The sequence below is a fragment of the Balaenoptera ricei genome, chromosome 1, assembly GCF_028023285.1.
Source record: "Balaenoptera ricei isolate mBalRic1 chromosome 1, mBalRic1.hap2, whole genome shotgun sequence".
Classification (NCBI taxonomy): domain Eukaryota; kingdom Metazoa; phylum Chordata; class Mammalia; order Artiodactyla; family Balaenopteridae; genus Balaenoptera; species Balaenoptera ricei.
Genome location: NC_082639.1, coordinates 42,788,777 through 42,806,370, shown reverse-complemented (window position 1 = coordinate 42,806,370; position 17,594 = coordinate 42,788,777). Strand labels below are relative to the sequence as shown.

The 17,594-nt window shown below is 38.8% G+C and overlaps 1 protein-coding gene across 1 annotated transcript in view; it reads right to left on the bottom strand.

The window, feature by feature from the left end:
• RNF11 (ring finger protein 11) overlaps positions 1-17,096 on the bottom strand; it is a 35,049-nt gene extending 17,953 nt beyond the window's left edge. Inside the window, exon 1 of the mRNA XM_059922267.1 lies at positions 16,473-17,096. Coding sequence (XP_059778250.1) covers positions 16,473-16,595 — 123 coding nt within the window. The 5' untranslated portion in view covers positions 16,596-17,096. The remainder of the gene's footprint in view (positions 1-16,472) is intronic.
• Positions 17,097-17,594: the final 498 nt, after the last annotated feature.

Below are 17,594 nucleotides of genomic sequence, written 5' to 3'. Positions count from 1 at the left end.
CAACTTGGAGTGCAAAGGTATACAAAATCAGTGGAAATTAACTTGGTTTTTTATACTTAAAATTGCAAAACTACAAAGAAAAAGGATTGTTAAATTTCACAATATCTTTTTAAAGTATACAAACCACTTCTAGTTTAGAATTATGTAATGAAATCCAATGATACACGCTGTGTACCATAAGTCAGGAAAACATGGCTCAGTGTGGTGTTACAAAATAGCTGTGTGACCCTGTCACACCCATTCAGTCAAATATCCAAGAGTATAGGTCATCAAATGTTCTTAAATTTTTGTTCTTTATATTAAATAGCTGGCACTGAGGGATCACTGTTTAATAGGAGACCTGGCAGCAGTAGACAAGATATAATGAAGAAGGCAATGAAAGAAAGTAAGAACAAAAGTTTGAGATGATAGACGAGAGGTTGTTAATTGAGATCTGGGCTTAAGGGGGGTACATAAATTCCTTGAAATTGCATGCAAAATTCTGTGCATCTTCCCAGGAAGAGGACTTATGGTTTTCAGCTTCCCAAGAGTTATTAAATAACGAAAGGGTTAAGAGACACTTCTGTGAACTTGGATGGTTGCCACAGAAACAGAAAAACCAGTTGAAGGAATATAAGGAAACATTTCAAACAAAGAGATAAAAGAAATCTTGGTTTTTGACACCTGAACACCAGTCCTTCAAGAAGCCATCTCACAAAACTGTAACCAAAAGTTAGCTGTCTCACCTCAAGCCTCCTCTAGCACCTGTCACCCATATGAGTCTGTACTGTTTCATGTTTGATCTTATGCTTGGCCCATGGTACCTAACAGTGAGAGTGACCTCCCAGACCCACGAAGGTTAACTGAAAAAATTGTAACCACTTTCAGGTGCCTTAAGTCAGTGCAAACAAACTTATAATTTAGACTTAATGAATTTTTCTATTTTACATTAAAATTACACATTCTATAACTAAAAAACAACAGTAGAAAACTGAAATTCTTTGGAAATTAGGCAGTAATGCCTTCTCATAGAGCTTCTGAACCCAAAATACAGTCTTTGCCCTAAAAAGGACTCCTTGCCCTTCACTTCATATGGGCTAGATCTATTTAACCTTGAATGGAGGGTCCCAATTTGAGTCTACCAAAAAATATTCTTAATTCTTCACTATCAAAAGGTGATTTCTGAAAGTGACTTTTGACTGACAAACATGTAGTTTAAGGAGTTTTCCTGGCTATTGTCTCCAACTTTGGTCTAGTGACTCCCTTACCTCCATCTAGTTTATTGACCTGGCCAGATTTCCCTAGATGTGGTATTTTAATTCCTGCTTATTTGAGCAAGTGAGTCTCCACACATCAGCTCTTTAACCTGAATATTAAAGTTCAGTCTGCTGGCCCAAAAATGGACCACCTAGCTCTCTGTATCCAGATCATTTGGACCACTTAACTTTTAGAGTCAAACATACAGTCCTGCTCACATATGCACCTATCTCCAGTTAGTCTTTCCATCTTGTTAAAATAGAGGCACTATCAAAAGAATGGTAATGACCTAAATGTCCATCAAATAGGGAACTGGTTAAATAAATAACAGTACACACAATGAATACTATGCAGCCCTAGAGAAGAATGAAGCTTTTTATGTACTGATAGGGAAACAACTTCAAGATACAGTGTGGAAAAAAAAAGCAACATGCAGAATTGTTTTGTACAGTGGGCTACTTTTTGTGTAAAGGGGTCAAGGAGGACTACTTGTATTTGTTTGCATGTGTATAAAATCTCTTGAAGGATATACAAAAAACATTAACTTTAGTTGCCTACTGGATGTGGAACTGAGTGGCTAGAGAACAAATAAGATGTCTCATCCGTACTTTTCTAGAATTTGACCACATGAATATATTATTTAAAATCATTAAAAAATAAATTTAAAGATTGTTTCCTTTTGTGTAGGCCAACCCTACTACCTCTGTTTGGACTCCATGTGCTTCCACCTTCTCAGAAACCTTATACTACAGATTTTTGCTGCTCTCCCTATTCAACTTCTTTTCACTGCATCCTTCCCATCAGCTTATAAACATAAGTCTTTCTCATTAAAACAGACTAATCCACTGTCAATTCCACATCTAATTATTGCCCTATTCCTATACCTCTCCCCTGCTTCACAGCCGATCTTCTCCCAAAATCATCTGTTCTTGATGTTTCTATATCTTAATCTCCTGGAAAAATTCTTACCATACAATCCATTACTAAGTTCTGCTGTTTTTGTCTCTCAAATATCAATAGAATTCATCTATAACTCTTCATCTCTACTGCCAACACCCTGGCTAACAATATCTGCTAATGCAGTGGCTTCCTAAATAGTATATATACTCTTTGTTCTCAGAGACCTTCTTTAAAAATACAAATCTAATTTAATTTACATAATACCCCCCTCCCAACCCCACCTAAAATCCTTCACTGGCTAGCTTTCCTCTGTTCTAGGATAAAGTCCAAAATCCTTAATAAAGATAATAAATGTAAAGAACCTGGCACAAACATCTTAATGACTATTCCCAGGGTACAAACATGTACCCACTTCTCTAAAATGCTCTTTTTAGAGAGGCAAGTTTGAATTCCTAAGGGATTTTGTTTGAAATGCCAGACATAAAAAATATTTTAAATGTATTTCATAATCTTATCTTTTTGGTACAATATCTTGGAGTCTTTTTCTGGACTGCAGGTCATGAACATTGTGGATTATAAAATAAGTTTTAGAGGGTCAAAGCTAGGACTTTTTAGAAAATGAAATAGAATATACAGAATATATAATAGTAAGGGTCAATACTGTTTTATGAAATTTGTTTCCATTTTTACAAACTGAAACATGGTATAAAATGTATTTTTTCTATTTTGAGTTGCCAAAAAAATATCTGAACTCCATGGTCTAAGCAATTTGAGATTATGATACTACTGTTTTCCTATGATACAATTTTTTTCATCTATGACTATGAAGTTATACTTCAAGTTAATTTTCAATAGGTTTCAGAATTCAGCCATTTTAAAATGGCTCTATTTCACACTACCTAATCTTAAATGAGGTCTGATAATTTACCTAACAATGTTGCAACAGCAAAATTTAACTGAATACCTATACCACACACCTATCAGAACTCTGTGGCTCAAACCCCAAAGGCTTTGCGGTTTCTGGCAGCAGAAATATGAGCTCATTACCTGCAACTCAGAGACTGCCTCTCAGGGATTCTTAACCTTCTTTGTGGCATGGAAACCTTTACCAAGCTGATGAAAAGTCACAGATCCCTTCTCAGACAGTGCTTTTGAATGGATACATAAGATTACCAAGGAAATTAGTTACACTGAAATACAGTTCTATTCTGGACCCTGTAAGGATCCATGGACCTAAGGGTAAGTATTCATCAATCTAAAGATTACACTGAGTTTAAAAATTTATACGTAAGAAGTCCTAGGTAACTAAAGCACATTTTAAGAAATAAAAAGCATTTTGAGAAACAATATCTAGGAACAAGAGAAAATTCCAGATAATGAAACACAATGGGGGATGGGAGGTGTATGTGAAAAATGAAATACTGATAAGCTTACCTCAGTATTAAGGAAGGTTTCTTCCCTTTCTCTATTTCTCTACTCTCATGTATATATGGACTTCCTACTAAAATCAACTTTATTTACTTAAGCTAATTTCTGCAACGGAAACTCTAAAAATAATTTTTTGAACCTTAAAAAAAAGTACAAGGTGCCCATGTATCCAAATCCCCAAACAGTTTATTCACAAATAAAAATGCTGCTCTACTCATAGGTACTACCTTTGGGCTCTCTTCTATTGGCAGCTGCTAGGAAATACTATGACAAGCCTAATTATCTGATTTTCCAATATGCAGAATATTAGAAGAGTTACTATAAGGGGAGCTGCATTAACAGCAGATGAAGAACCATCAGACAGTGGGAAGACAATGAGAAAAAAAAAATTATAAAATGCTGGTACAAGAATTAAAGCAGAAGGACTTCCCTGGTGGTGCAGTGGATAAGACTCCACGCTCCCAATGCAGGGGCCCCAGGTTCGATCCCTGGGCAGGGAACTAGATCCCACATGCATGCCTCAACTAAGAGTTCACATGACACAACTAAGGAGCTTGAGTGCTGCAACTAAGGAGCTGCTGAGCCACAACTAAGGAACCTGAGAGCCAAAACTAAGGATCCGGCGAGCCGCAACTAAGACCTGGTGCAACCAAATAAATAATATTAAAAAAAAAAAAAAAGAAAAGAATTAAAAGCAGAATAGATTTCATTCAGTAACACAAATATTCCTACATAATAAGACTCTGGGGCACCATTCTATCACCTACAGAGAATAATAAACTAATCCTTCTAATATGTTTTGAATCAGTAAAATGAGATGAAAATCTGCTCAGATGTCAGTATTTCAGTGATTTATGGGGGAAGGAGTGAGAATGAAAAGGGAGCATTGTGAAGTTTGAAAAGACCCAGCTGCGAATCAGTCTTGGTAAGACACTGTTACCAAAGACAATGTTCTGGAATAAAAAAAAAGTTAAAAATGTGAAACATATTTTAGAAGGTTTCTATACAAAACTTATCTATCCAAAATAAATTGTTTGAATTGGAAAATTTCACTTAAATCTAATTGCAGTTGTACTTTCTACAACTGGATCCATTCAATTCTCCTGTGTGATTTCAATACCCCATCTTTTTAAGTCTTGTTTTTTAAGTCTCCTTGCTCCTTCATTACCCTGAACAGACTACTTATCAGTACCTATGGCTTCAGGGCCCTCTTAAGCTTCAAATCTACTTCTATTACTTCTACATTTAAAAAAATATCACAGGGCTTCCCTGGTGGCACAGTGAAGAATCCGCCTGCCAATGCAGGGGACACGGGTTCGAGCCCTGGTCCAGGAAGATCCCACATGCTGCGGAGCAACTAAGCCCCATGTGCCACAACTACAGAACCTGCGCTCTAGAGCCTGCGAGCCACAACTACTGAGCCTGCGTGCCACAACTACTGAAGCCTGCATGCCTAGAGGCCGTGCTCTGCAATGAGAAGCCACCGTAATGAGAAGCCCGCACACTGCAATGAAGAGTAGCCCCCGCTCGCCGCAACTAGAGAGCCCGCGCGCAGCAACGAAGACCCAACGCAGCCAAAATTAAACAAATTAATTAATTAATTAAAAAACCCCCCAAAACCCACAATGAGATACCACTTCATAGGCACTAGAATGGCTATAATTAAAAAAAAAAAAAGATAATAAGTTTTGGTGATGATGTGCAGAAATTGGAACCCTTGTGCACTGCTAGTGGGAATGTAAAACCATACTACAAGTGTTTTGGAAAACAGTTTGGCAGTCCCTCAAAAGGTTAAACATGGAATTATGTGACACAGCAATTCTACTAGGAAGTGTATAACCAAGAGATATGAAAACATATCTGTACAAAAACTTGCACACAAATGTTTATAAAAGCATTCATAAGAGCCAAAAAATGGAAGCCCAAATGTTCATCAATGAAGAATGGCTAAACAAAATGTGGTTGATCCACACAATGAAATACTTCACAATAAAAGAAATGAAGTCCTGATACATGCTACAACATAGATGAATCTTGAAAACAGTAAGACACCAGCGACAAAAGACCACATATTAGTATGCATACTGGTATGCACTTCTCATTGGGGAAATGCAAATCAAAACCACAATGAAACACTTCTACACACTTATCAGAGTGTCTAAAATAAAAGACTGGCGATACCAGGTGCTGGTAAGGATGTAGAGCAAACAGAACTCTCGTATATAGCTGATAGGAGTGTAAACTGGTGAAACCACTTTGGCAACTTATTTTGAAATGCATCAAAAAATAGGAAGGATTGATAAAGGGACTGGATATGTGTTAAAACAAATATAGCAAAATGTTAACTACAGTCTAAGTGGTAGGAATATGGGTATTCAAACAATTCTGTCAACTTCTCTTTGTTTTTGAAATTTCCATAATAAAATATTGTGGGAAAAACTAAATATATACCTGTTCCATTACCCAGCATTTCCACTCCTGAATATAAACCGAATAGGTATTTACGTATATTTTAAAAAATGTTCACAGCACATTCATACAGTCAAAAACTAACACAAGCCAAATATGTATTAATAGTAAAATGGATTTTAAAAGTATATTTATACAACTGAATCCTCTACAGCAATGAAAAATAATATGAGCTACTGCCACAAATATGGAACATCATAATCGAATTTCACAAACAATGCTGAACAAATTATTTAAGTTCAAAACTGGGCAAAACAAATAGAAGGTGCTAAGAGGTCAGAACAGTAGTTACCTTTGGGGAAGGGGTACTGACTGTTAGAGGAGATATGAGGGAGCCTTTTGGCGGGTTGGATATTAGCTATATCTTGATGGTGGTTATAGTATGTAAAAGGTCACTGGACTATATAGTTAAGATGTTATTTATACTATTAAAGATATACTCTTTATTGTATATAAGCAATAAAAAGGTTTTACACACACACGCACATATTATACTTTAACTGTACAACATTATACAACTCCCTCTAAATTCATGCTCACCACCTACTGATTATTCTTCCAGCTCCAAGCTCCCCAACTCATAGTTTAATAAGGGCAGTTCTTTTGCTTTTATTATTTTTTACATTGATGTTCATCATTTGATGTCTTCAGAAGCTAAAGAGTTATTTTGTGATTCACTGCCCTATCATAAATTGATCCTCCAACTTAAAAAGTCTCAAGTTTAATACTTGATTATACTGTTTCACACTAAATAAATGCTTCATGTATATACATTAATCTTGTCTCCTTAAAGTGGTAGCTCCTTAAGGGTAAAGGACTCATTTCTCCTTTCACCTTGGTGCCCAACACATACCTACTGACCGATAGAAGAAATGAAGTATCAAGTGTCCTGATTTTTATCCTTAAAGCCTTGCTACTCAGTTTACGGTAAACTGCTTTTTTCCCCCACATATATAAGAATTAAATTGTTATACAAAATTACATGTAATTTTAACTAATTGGATCAATTATAAAAGTCTCATTCTTCTTAAAGCCATTCAGCTTCATAAGAATTCAGAAAGTTTTAATAAATTTAGGAACTAATATATCTGGAGGATTGCTTTCTTCATTCCCACACCTTCAGATCCCTTACTTACCTTACTGTATGCTCTCTGGATTAAGTAACAAGATAATTACTCAACTGCCCCTGGGAGCACACTCCATGTTGGCTATTTAATTAAAAGATAGGTATATGTGCATTCATATTAAATGAACTCGAAGTATTTTTAATTGGTTACAATAAGGAACTCTTCTAAGGCTTGAAAAGCAACATACCATAAAGTCAAATTGAATATCAAAACCAAAAGGTCAGGCAGATTCTCCAAGAGCAGAAAATATATTTAGTTCTCCCTTATCACTTTACTTTTCAACTGCATGTAGCAATTTCTTCTGCCATTAAAAACACACACTTTGGCTATCTATATGCTAGCTTTTCCTCACATCTTTCACTCACATTTCCACTCTGAGTCTTTAGTATCTTTACCACCTCACTCTTGATTTCATTTACATCACAACTGCAAAAATCCTGAATACTGAACAGGTTAGCAATATCACAAATATTTGTTAAATTCAATATTAAAAGTTACTGACAAGGAATCAACTTCTGGAAATTTGTTACAGCCTATTTTTTAATAATCTGTTGATACAGGACAGAAACGCATAATCCCTAACTCTTTGCTTGAAGAAAGGTAATACACAGAAGATAGTTACATTTAGAAATGGCGTGAGGCAAGATGACAAAGAAATACAACATCTAATTCCAACTATATTTAAAATCATCCTCTTTTCTCTTCCTTCCTCATTTCTAGAAAGTTTGAACTTGGCTGAGACAGTAAAGACAGAAAGAAGTGGTACAAGTTGAAGAAAAAAAGTCAGGGAGAACCTATAGTAGCCATTCTGTGACAATTTTTCTATGCAGAAGGAACAAGTAAAATTAAGATCTTTAAAAAAATATCCCCTTCTACCTAAAGTATTATATTATGATTTTTAAAAGATCTAAATTTTACAAACATATACTAGAAAGTGCTAACTAAAAAATATTTTAAGAAAGTCAACATTGCAACAAAAAGAATAAAATATCTAGGAATAAACCTACCTAAGGAGACAAAAGACCTGTATGCAGAAAATTATAAGACACTGATGAAAGAAATTAAAGAGGATACAAATAGATGGAGAGATATACCATGTTCTTGGATTGGAAGAATCAACATTGTGAAAATGACTCTACTACCCAAAGCAATCTACAGATTCAATGCAATCCCTATCAAACTACCACTGGCATTTTTCATAGAACTAGAACAAAAAATTTCACAATTTGTATGGAAACACAAAAGACCCCGAATAGCGAAAGCAATCTTGAGAACGAAAAATGGAGCTGGAGGAATCAGGCTCCCTGACTTCAGACTGTATTACAAAGCTTCAGTAATCAAGACAGTTTGGTACTGGCACAAAAACAGAAATATAGATCAATGGAACAGGATAGAAAGCCCAGAGATAAACCCACGCACAAATGGTCACCTTATCTTTGATAAAGGAGGCAAGCATATACAGTGGAGAAAAGACAGCCTCTTCAATAAGTGGTGCTGGGAAAATTGGACAGGTACATGTAAAAGTATGAAATTAGAACACTCCCTGACACCATACACAAAAATAAACTCAAAATGGATTAAAGACCTAAGTGTAAGGCCAGACACTATCAAACTCTTAGAGGAAAACATAGGCAGAACACTCTATGACATAAATCACAGCAAGATCCTTTTTGACCCAGCTCCTAGAGAAATGGCAATAAAAACACAAATAAACAAATGGGACCTAATGAAACTTAAAAGCTTTTGCACAGCAAAGGAAATCATAAACAAGACCAAAAGACAACCCTCAGAATGGGAGAAAATATTTGCAAATGAAGCAACTGACAAAGGATTAATCTCCAAGATTTACAAGCAGCTCATGCAGCTCAATAACAAAAAACAAACAACCCAATCCAAAAATGGGCAGAAGACCTAAATAGACATTTCTCCAAAGATATACAGATAGCCAACAGACACATGAAAGAATGCTCAACATCATTAATCATTAGAGAAATGCAAATCAAAACTACAATGAGATATCATCTCACACCGGTCAGAATGGCCATCATCAAAAAATCTATAAACCATAAATGCTGGAGAGGGTGTGGAGAAAAGGGAACACCCTTGCCCTGTTGGCGGGAATGTAAATTGATATAGCCACTATGGAGAACAGTATGGAGGTTCCTTAAAAAACTAAAACTAGAACTACCATACGACCCAGCAATCCCACTACTGGGCATATACCCTGAGAAAACCATAATTCAAAAAGAGTCATGTACCAAAATGTTCATTGCAGCTCTGTTTACAATAGCCAGGACATGGAAGCAACCTAAGTGTCCATCATCGGATGAATGGATAAAGAAGATGTGGCACATATATACAATGGAATATTACTCAGCCATAAAAAGAAATGAAATGGAGGTATTTGTAGTGAGGTGGATGGAGTTAGAGTCTGTCATACAGAGTGAAGTAAGTCAGAAAGAGAAAAACAAATACAGTATGCTAACACATATATATGGAATCTAAGGGGAAAAAAAGGTCATGAAGAACCTAGTGGCAAGACGGGAATAAAGACACAGATCTACTAGAGAATGGACTTGAGGATATGGGGAGGGGGAGGTGTAAGATGTGACAGGGTGAGAGAGTGGCATAGACATATATACACTACCAAATGTAAAATAGATAGCTAGTGGGAAGCAGCCGCATAGCACAGGGAGATCAGCTCGGTGCTTTGTGACCACCTAGAGGGGTGGGATAGGGAGGGTGGGAGGGAGGGAGATGCAAGAGGGAAGAGATATGGGAACATATGTATATGTATAACTGATTCACTTTGTTATAAAGCAGAAACTAACACACCATTGTAAAGCAATTATACTCCAATAAAGATGTTTAAAAAAAAAAAAAAAGAAAGTCAAGTTCTCAGACCTTATGTACCAAGTACTCATTACCCCTATCTTCTCAAGTTACCCTATAATTAACTCTAGAATTAAACTGACACACAGACTGTCCTACTCTTAAAGGTGCTCATACATTCTTAATGGCAAAGAATCAGCCTTAATTAAAGGACATCCAGAGGGGTAGGTCATGCATAAACAAACAAAACCCTTGTAACAATGGTTACAAATAAATAGGCAAAGATATTTGCTTAGTTATTAAAAAAAAAGAAGAGGCAAGCTGAGCTACACAGAACACAGACCAAACTCAAATGAAGATGAGGTAAACAGATTAACTTTCCCAAAGCTTATGCACATTATAAATTAGAAGTGATAGGACAAAACTGAATATAGTCAGATAAAATAGTTAATGTGGGAGAGAAAAATAGCAGAACCCTTTAAAGTACAAAAGCCAAACACTAAAGCACAGGATTCTGGGAACAATTTATAAAGAATCGAACAACCATAAGACTTCACACTCACAGAAAAACACAATAACTGATTTTCACATTTACTCAAGTATTTGAGTGCCTGCTATGTGAAAAGCACAGTTCTAGCAATGCAAAGATGAATCATCAGACTTGGATTCTAGTAGGGTACAGGCAACATTGTTATAAATGATTAAAATCAAATAGGAAGGGTAAAGAAGTGTCCTAAGAATGGTAAACAAAGTGCTAAATGAGTTCAGATTAAGAAGTTATTCATGTTGGGGGAGATCAGAAAAGGACTCAACATTTGAGCTGGACATTGCAAGCTAAAATTTACATTGGGAATGATTAAGAGGAGTATTCTGGGCAACAGGAATAGAATGAGCAAAGGCAGAGGCTGGAAAGCAGAAGGCATATACAGAACATAGCAAACTTCAGTCTGACTAGAGTATAGGTTTTATACAAGACTACGAAAAGCTGGAAAAGTATAAAAGAAGCCAGATCATAACTCTGAATGCTACAACAGATCTTCAGTGGTGAGTCGGGAAGAATCATTAAGGATTAAGAGGCAAGGGAATCTGATTTGGATAGAATTTACTGAACAATAAATGGTTGGGGATGAAAGGCATGGGAGAAGAGGAGACATCAAATAGGTAATTGTGAGAGGTCATGTAGACCTCAGTTCTAGTGGTGACAGTATAAGAGGGAGAAGGCAGAGTTCTAAGTTAGACACCAGGTGTCTACAATGTGTAAGGTACCATTCCACTCCACTGAGAAACTTAAAATCTTAACACATCATTCTCACTTTTAAGGAATTGGTAATCTGGAAAAATAATAAATGTTAAAGCACTGAGAGCTAATAAGATAATATATGATTTCCAGATAAATATTACAAACAGAAAATACTGCACTTGAAGAAATTAGGAGAGGGGAAAAAAATGGTCAGTGGAGGCTTTATTAAAGAGGTTGGAGTTGATCTGCACCTCAATGAAAAGGTAAAATTTCAAGAGGGGAGGGATAAAATTTCACATAAAGGGAGTTTTTTTTAAGTTAAATAATTTGTTTAATAAGAGCAAGATATGTGAGATACATTGAGGTACTTTCCAACAAAATAGTAAACAAAACACTAATACATAAAAAAAAAAAAATTCAGGGCTTCCCTGGTGGCGCAGTGGTTGAGAATCTGCCTGCCAATGCAGGGGACACGGGTTCGAGCCCTGGTCTGAGAGGATCCCACATGCCGCGGAGCAACTGGGCCCGTGAGCCACAACTACTGAGCCTGCGCGTCTGGAGCCTGTGCTCCGCAACAAGAGAGGCCGCGACAGTGAGAGGCCCGCGCACCGCGATGAAGAGTGGCCCCCACTTGCCGCAACTAGAGAAAGCCCTCGCGCAGAAACGAAGACCCAACACAGCCAAAAAATAAATAAATAAATAAATAAATAAAACAGTAGGGACCACAGATTAATATGGGCACAACCAGAATGAAGGATCATGAAGTTTACTTTAAAAAAAAAAAAAAAAATTCAACTACCTGAACTTAACTTCATAAAGATACCAGAAAAACAAGGTATTATCACTATTACAGCTCTGAATGCTTAAAAATGAGTATTTTCTTATATTTTAGATCTTTAAACAAGAGGGGTTACTTTTAATGAGTTCTACAGGAGAGACTAAGCCTTAATTTAAAAAAAAAAGTAACCTTCAGTGAGTTTGCAATATCCAAAATGTTATGTTTTGTTATCTGTGAAAGAAGTTCCTCAAGACACAACATAATCTGATAAACTCTCTTCATATTTTACATGTAAGTGATATGAACCAGGATATGAACTCAGACCCATCTGACTCCAAAACCAGAGCTACACTTGCACTCAGTGCTGTATTACCAATAATTTTTCTTCTGATTTTAAAACCTCAAGTGTATTAATCACAAAGTGCACGGCAGAAGGGATTCGTAAATCTCAAACTATATAACTACTGCAAAAGTGAGAGATACCGCTTTATTTATATATGTATATATATATTCAGATTAAAGTACTGTAAAGCGCTTTTTTGTTGTCAATGAATATTAATTTAACAGAGTGCCACTCCTGAATTAGCCATGAGAAATGGGGGCCTTAGAGTGGCTAGTGGTTTCTCAATCTGTTCACTTACACCTTTCAAAGCTGGGCTACCTACCTGGCCCTTTCCTCTTATCAACCCTCATTCCTCAGCCTTTCATGACTTATCCTCCCTCTCACAACCCTTCTAAGACTGCCCTTGATGGGCAGATTTCCTCTGTATTCTTTTTAAACATTCAGGAAGGAAAGAGTAGACAGCATGCCAAATTTCTTTGTTTTCTACCTTCTAATTCAAGAAAAGCTCTAACCTCTTCCCTCCAATTTCTTTAAGGACAAAGATTTAAGTCCTTTCTCACAAAATAAACATTTTGTTATAGAATATAAACAAGGTGAAAAAAACCTATTTTATCAATAATTATTTTAAACCAATTCCTATATTTAATATTATTGGGATTTGATTTTTGGGATTGATTCCTTAAAAATGATCCATTATAAAGGAAAAGGCCTAGGAATGTGCATAATTCTTATAAAACATTCTACTGCACTTGCCTCAAAATAAATATGTTAATTCATTTAAAAGAAATCCAGTCATTCAACCAACAACTGAGTGCCTAATGTGTGCCAGGCACTATTTAGGCACTTGGGAAACAACAATTTTTTAAAAACTCCCCTTTCCTCAGGGAGTTTACCACCTAGCAGGAGGAGACAGATAATAAACAATAAATATAATAAGTAAAGATAATGTGTTAGAAAGTGATAAATGCTATGGGGAAAAACAGAACAGGGTAAGCGAGAATTCCAGGGTGCCAAGGCAAGTGCACTTTTAAATAGGGTGGTCGGAGAGGGTGTAAGAAGGTGTCATTTGACTAAAAACTTGAAGGTAAGGGAGTAAGCCATGATGATACCTGGGGGAAGAGTACTCAAGGCACAGAAAAAAACAGAGTAAAGGTCCTGGAGTATCCTAGGAACAAGGAGACCAGAGGAAGCCAGCAAAGGGCAGAGTAGTAAGAGGTGTCGTAAGAGCTATGTATGGGAGCAGAGGGTATAGATCATGTAGGGTTTATGGGACACTAAGGAATCTGGCTTTTACTTTGAACGAAATGAGGATCCACAGAAAGCTGAGTAGAGTGCCATGATCTGTTTTACCGTAATCACTCTGGATGATGGGTTAAGCATAGACTAAAGGGAGGGTAAGGGTGAAAGCAGGGAGACCAGTTAGGAGGCTACAAAAGAAACCCAGGAGAGAAATATGTACTTCCCATCAACTTTGACCACAGTAGTGCAGTGCTTACATTTAAGCATAAATAGATAAAACAAATCTCAGATCCTGCTAATAAGAAATAACTGGACCTTACAGAAGATTTTTATATAGAGCTCTTGGCATATAGATACATTGTACATCTTTTCTTTTAACCACTCACTACACAGAAATACCAGATGTGTTCCTTTATAATCAGTTATGCCCTCCATGAATTTTTAAAAAATCCTACTGTAACCGAGACTATTCTTTAAGGAAATAAGCCAATATTTCTGTAGCTCTGTCAATTATACACTATTTTTGAAGAAACAAATAAGTCACTTCTATCCACTGAAAATATAAATCATTTACCTTGGATTAGTGTTTCTCAGACCACCTGATTTACATTCCTAAAAACCTCAATTCCTTCACGTAAGACAAATTTCTACAAAAGTTTCTTTTTATGCTTCTATCTTTAAACAAATTACTTCTTTCAAATTGATGCCAAATTTGCATATCAGTATCTGGGTCGTTCATTTCAGGAAATAGCAACCACAAAAAACTCCCGCTGTCACAAACAACATGTTTCAAAAAACGTTCCTTCATGACACCAAAAAAACTCTCATCATCTTATCCTCCTGGAAAAGGCAAATTCCCATAAATTCTAAAGAAGTTATTCTTAACACTGTATTTGTCATAAGGATATAAGAGAAAGAGTGTAGAAAGTCAAAGATATTTGACTTGCCTAGAAGGGGGCTAGGGAACATGGAAGGAGATTTTGAAATAAAAACTCATACCTCTAAAAAAATTTGCTTATGAAACTGAAATAAGCACACTGTCCTATAGCATTTATGAAGGAAACCAAGAGTGAAATATAAACTATTTACTTGCTTCAAAGACTCAGAAAAACATCTAGACTTAGCTTGGATTTTTTAAGAGACTTCCCTTGTGACAATTCTTTGGAAGAAATGGGTGTGTAAATTTACAAAACAACTGAATTCAAATTCATTAATTCACTCAACATTTAAGTGCTTATGTGCCAGAAATTGCACTAAGCACGGGGGACATAGTCCCTGTTCTCAAGGGCTTACAGTCTTCACTTACTCCAGTTACTAAGCATCTACTATGAGCCAGATGCTGCATATACAACAAACAGGAAACAGGGTCCCTACCTGCATGCAGCTTTTACTGGAGGAGGGAAATGCCTCAAGAATGAGACACACATCTAACTAAACAAGGATAACATTCAAGTGTTAAATGGGCTGCTTATGAAAGTGTGGACACTTCCTTCAGGGGGGACACAAAGAAGGGAGTAACGGATTCAGGGTGAGAGGGAGGGGAATGTAGGGACTTCAGATACAGTTGAGTCCTCAAAGAGGATTACGTGTTCACCGCTGACCTTGGGGGAAGGGCTCCAAACAGAGGGGGCAACTGGAGCTAAGGCAGAGAGGTGTGAACAGGCTGTTGTATTTGATAGGCCTGGAATATGAATGTGAGAGAGAAATCATGGAGACTTCTCTATGCCACAATTAAAAGACTGGACTTTATTGGCATATATGAAAGGCCCCTGAAGGGCTTTATTCAGAAAACCAGCATATGTGATCAGGTTTTTCTGGTGTGGTGAGACACTGATTTACATAGGAATGAGAAAAGAATAACACTAGATAATGATGTCACCACATGAAACAACAAAGGAGACTGCCCAGTTTGAAAATTAAACCCCATTCATGAAAAAAATTAAGCCACTTAACTATCCAAGCCCTTCTGGGGAAAAAGTTTTTAACCAGCATCATTTAAAATTGAAAAAGTAGAGGAAAGGTTTATATATATTACGGATTATAACATCTGCATATCTATTTTGAGTTTTCTAAAGCGGTCTTTAGTTCTTTATTAATTGTGTAAAGATATCTGGAGCTGCTGATTGCTGTACAAAAAGCAGTGAAGCTATTTAGAAGACAAGTCTTTGATACAAAGGGAGAACCACGAGTAACAGAAGGTATTTCTCAAGTAAGGTTTGAAGGTTTCCAAAGTTCAAGATAAGCAAGTTCTCTTAAGTCAGCGCGTTTAAAAGGTGTGTCATAGGGGTGGAGCAAAAGGAGGGATTAAAAATTAATATAAACATATATATAAACAAGTAACTCGATGTTGCTGGAACCAAAATCACTACTTGGAAATCTCCTCCCAAGCAGAGGGAGAAATGAACGCCTACCAGATCCAATGAATACAGACAGACAGGAGGGAGGAGAGAATGATCACACTTGAAAGTATAAACGGGGGGGAGGGGGTAACCACCTATCCAGAACCCAAAATCCAGCCGGCGATGCGATGAGGAAATCATCTCCAAACCTTACAGTTCAGACATAAAGGCAGGAAAATATCACTTCCAAACTCCACCATCTAACAACCAGCCACAGGCCAAGGGGATATCACACATACTCGAATCCCAGAACTCAAGGACAAGTACCATCCCCACGCAGTGCTTGAGGGGAGGTGAAGGATTCCCCCTATCCTGAGGGTGGGGAGCAATCACCCTCATACCCAGCCCTAAGGGGGTCAGTGCCCCTCAGGCCAGGTGTTGCCGAGGCCAGGGGCAGTGACAGCCCCGAAAATCCCACAATCTCAGCCAGAGCTGCCCCTACTCCTCGCAGCCCCGTTCCCCAACACACACCCTCCCCTACCTGATATGGCGGCGGCGGCTCCTGATCCGGCTCCGTCCCCTCGCCAAAGCTAGCCCGGTCGGACTGAGACTCGTGAAGCAAGGAGATGTCATCCGAAGTGGGGGACTTGAGGCAGTTCCCCATCTTCCGGGGCTGGGGTGTGTGATCTGGGGGAGGAAGAAAGCAGTAGCGGGGTCGTTCGCACGCTCCGCGGTCAGCCTCGGTCAGCGAGGTGGGGTCGGGCGGCAGGCCGGGGCTCAGGCGGCGACGGCTAACCCGCCCCCCGGCGCCGCCGAAGAGCCGCTCATGCCAGCCCCCGGGGTTGGGGGCTTAAGGCTGGGCCGCGGTTTCCCTAGGGTCGCGGCGGTAGCCTCCTACGAGGCGGCGGCGGCGGCGGCGGCGATGGGGGGGGGGGGCGGGGAGACGAAGCACTTCCCCACCCCGCCCCCCCGCGGGGCGGCGGCGGCCACGGAGCTGCTGGGCCTAATCCAGGTCAGGAGCGGGGGGGCGCGGCCGTCGTGGCTCCCTCAGCTGCTGCCTCAGCTGCTGCTGCCCCCGCCGACGCCGGAGCTGCAGCCGCGGGCCTCATCCTACTCCGCCTGAAAGCGGCGGCGGCGGCCAGAACGAGGCCAGCTGCGGCCCTGCGTCACGCCGCCGTGCGTTCTCTGGTCCCGCCCCCGGCGCTGGGAGGCGTGGGCGGCTCTCAGCTGAGCGTCCCCCCCCCACCCCGCCTCTCTCGCCTTCTCCAGTCCCCAGCAGCTGTTCTTGGGCCTGCGTCAGTTTCTGCTTCTCTGACAGTCTGAGACGTGACTCCGAAACCTCTCCTGCGTCTCCCGTGCCTCCCCAGACGCACTGCGCCCACCTCGCTTGTCTCAGCTCTTACCTGTGCGCTGTTTTGACAGTCTTCTCACCACCGTCAGCCAAGTGATCTATTTTTAAACCCGTATCTGAATGGATCACTCCCATGATTAAAATGTTAAAAGGTTTACCATTTATCCCTTCAGAATAGAGTCCAAACTCACTAATGAACCTTCCCTGCTTCCCCAGTCACTTCCTAAACCTCCTACATCACAGCCAGAAAGATTCTTCTACCAATTGTTCTCTTTCTTTCCATTCCCACCACCATAGTACGAGCTACCATCA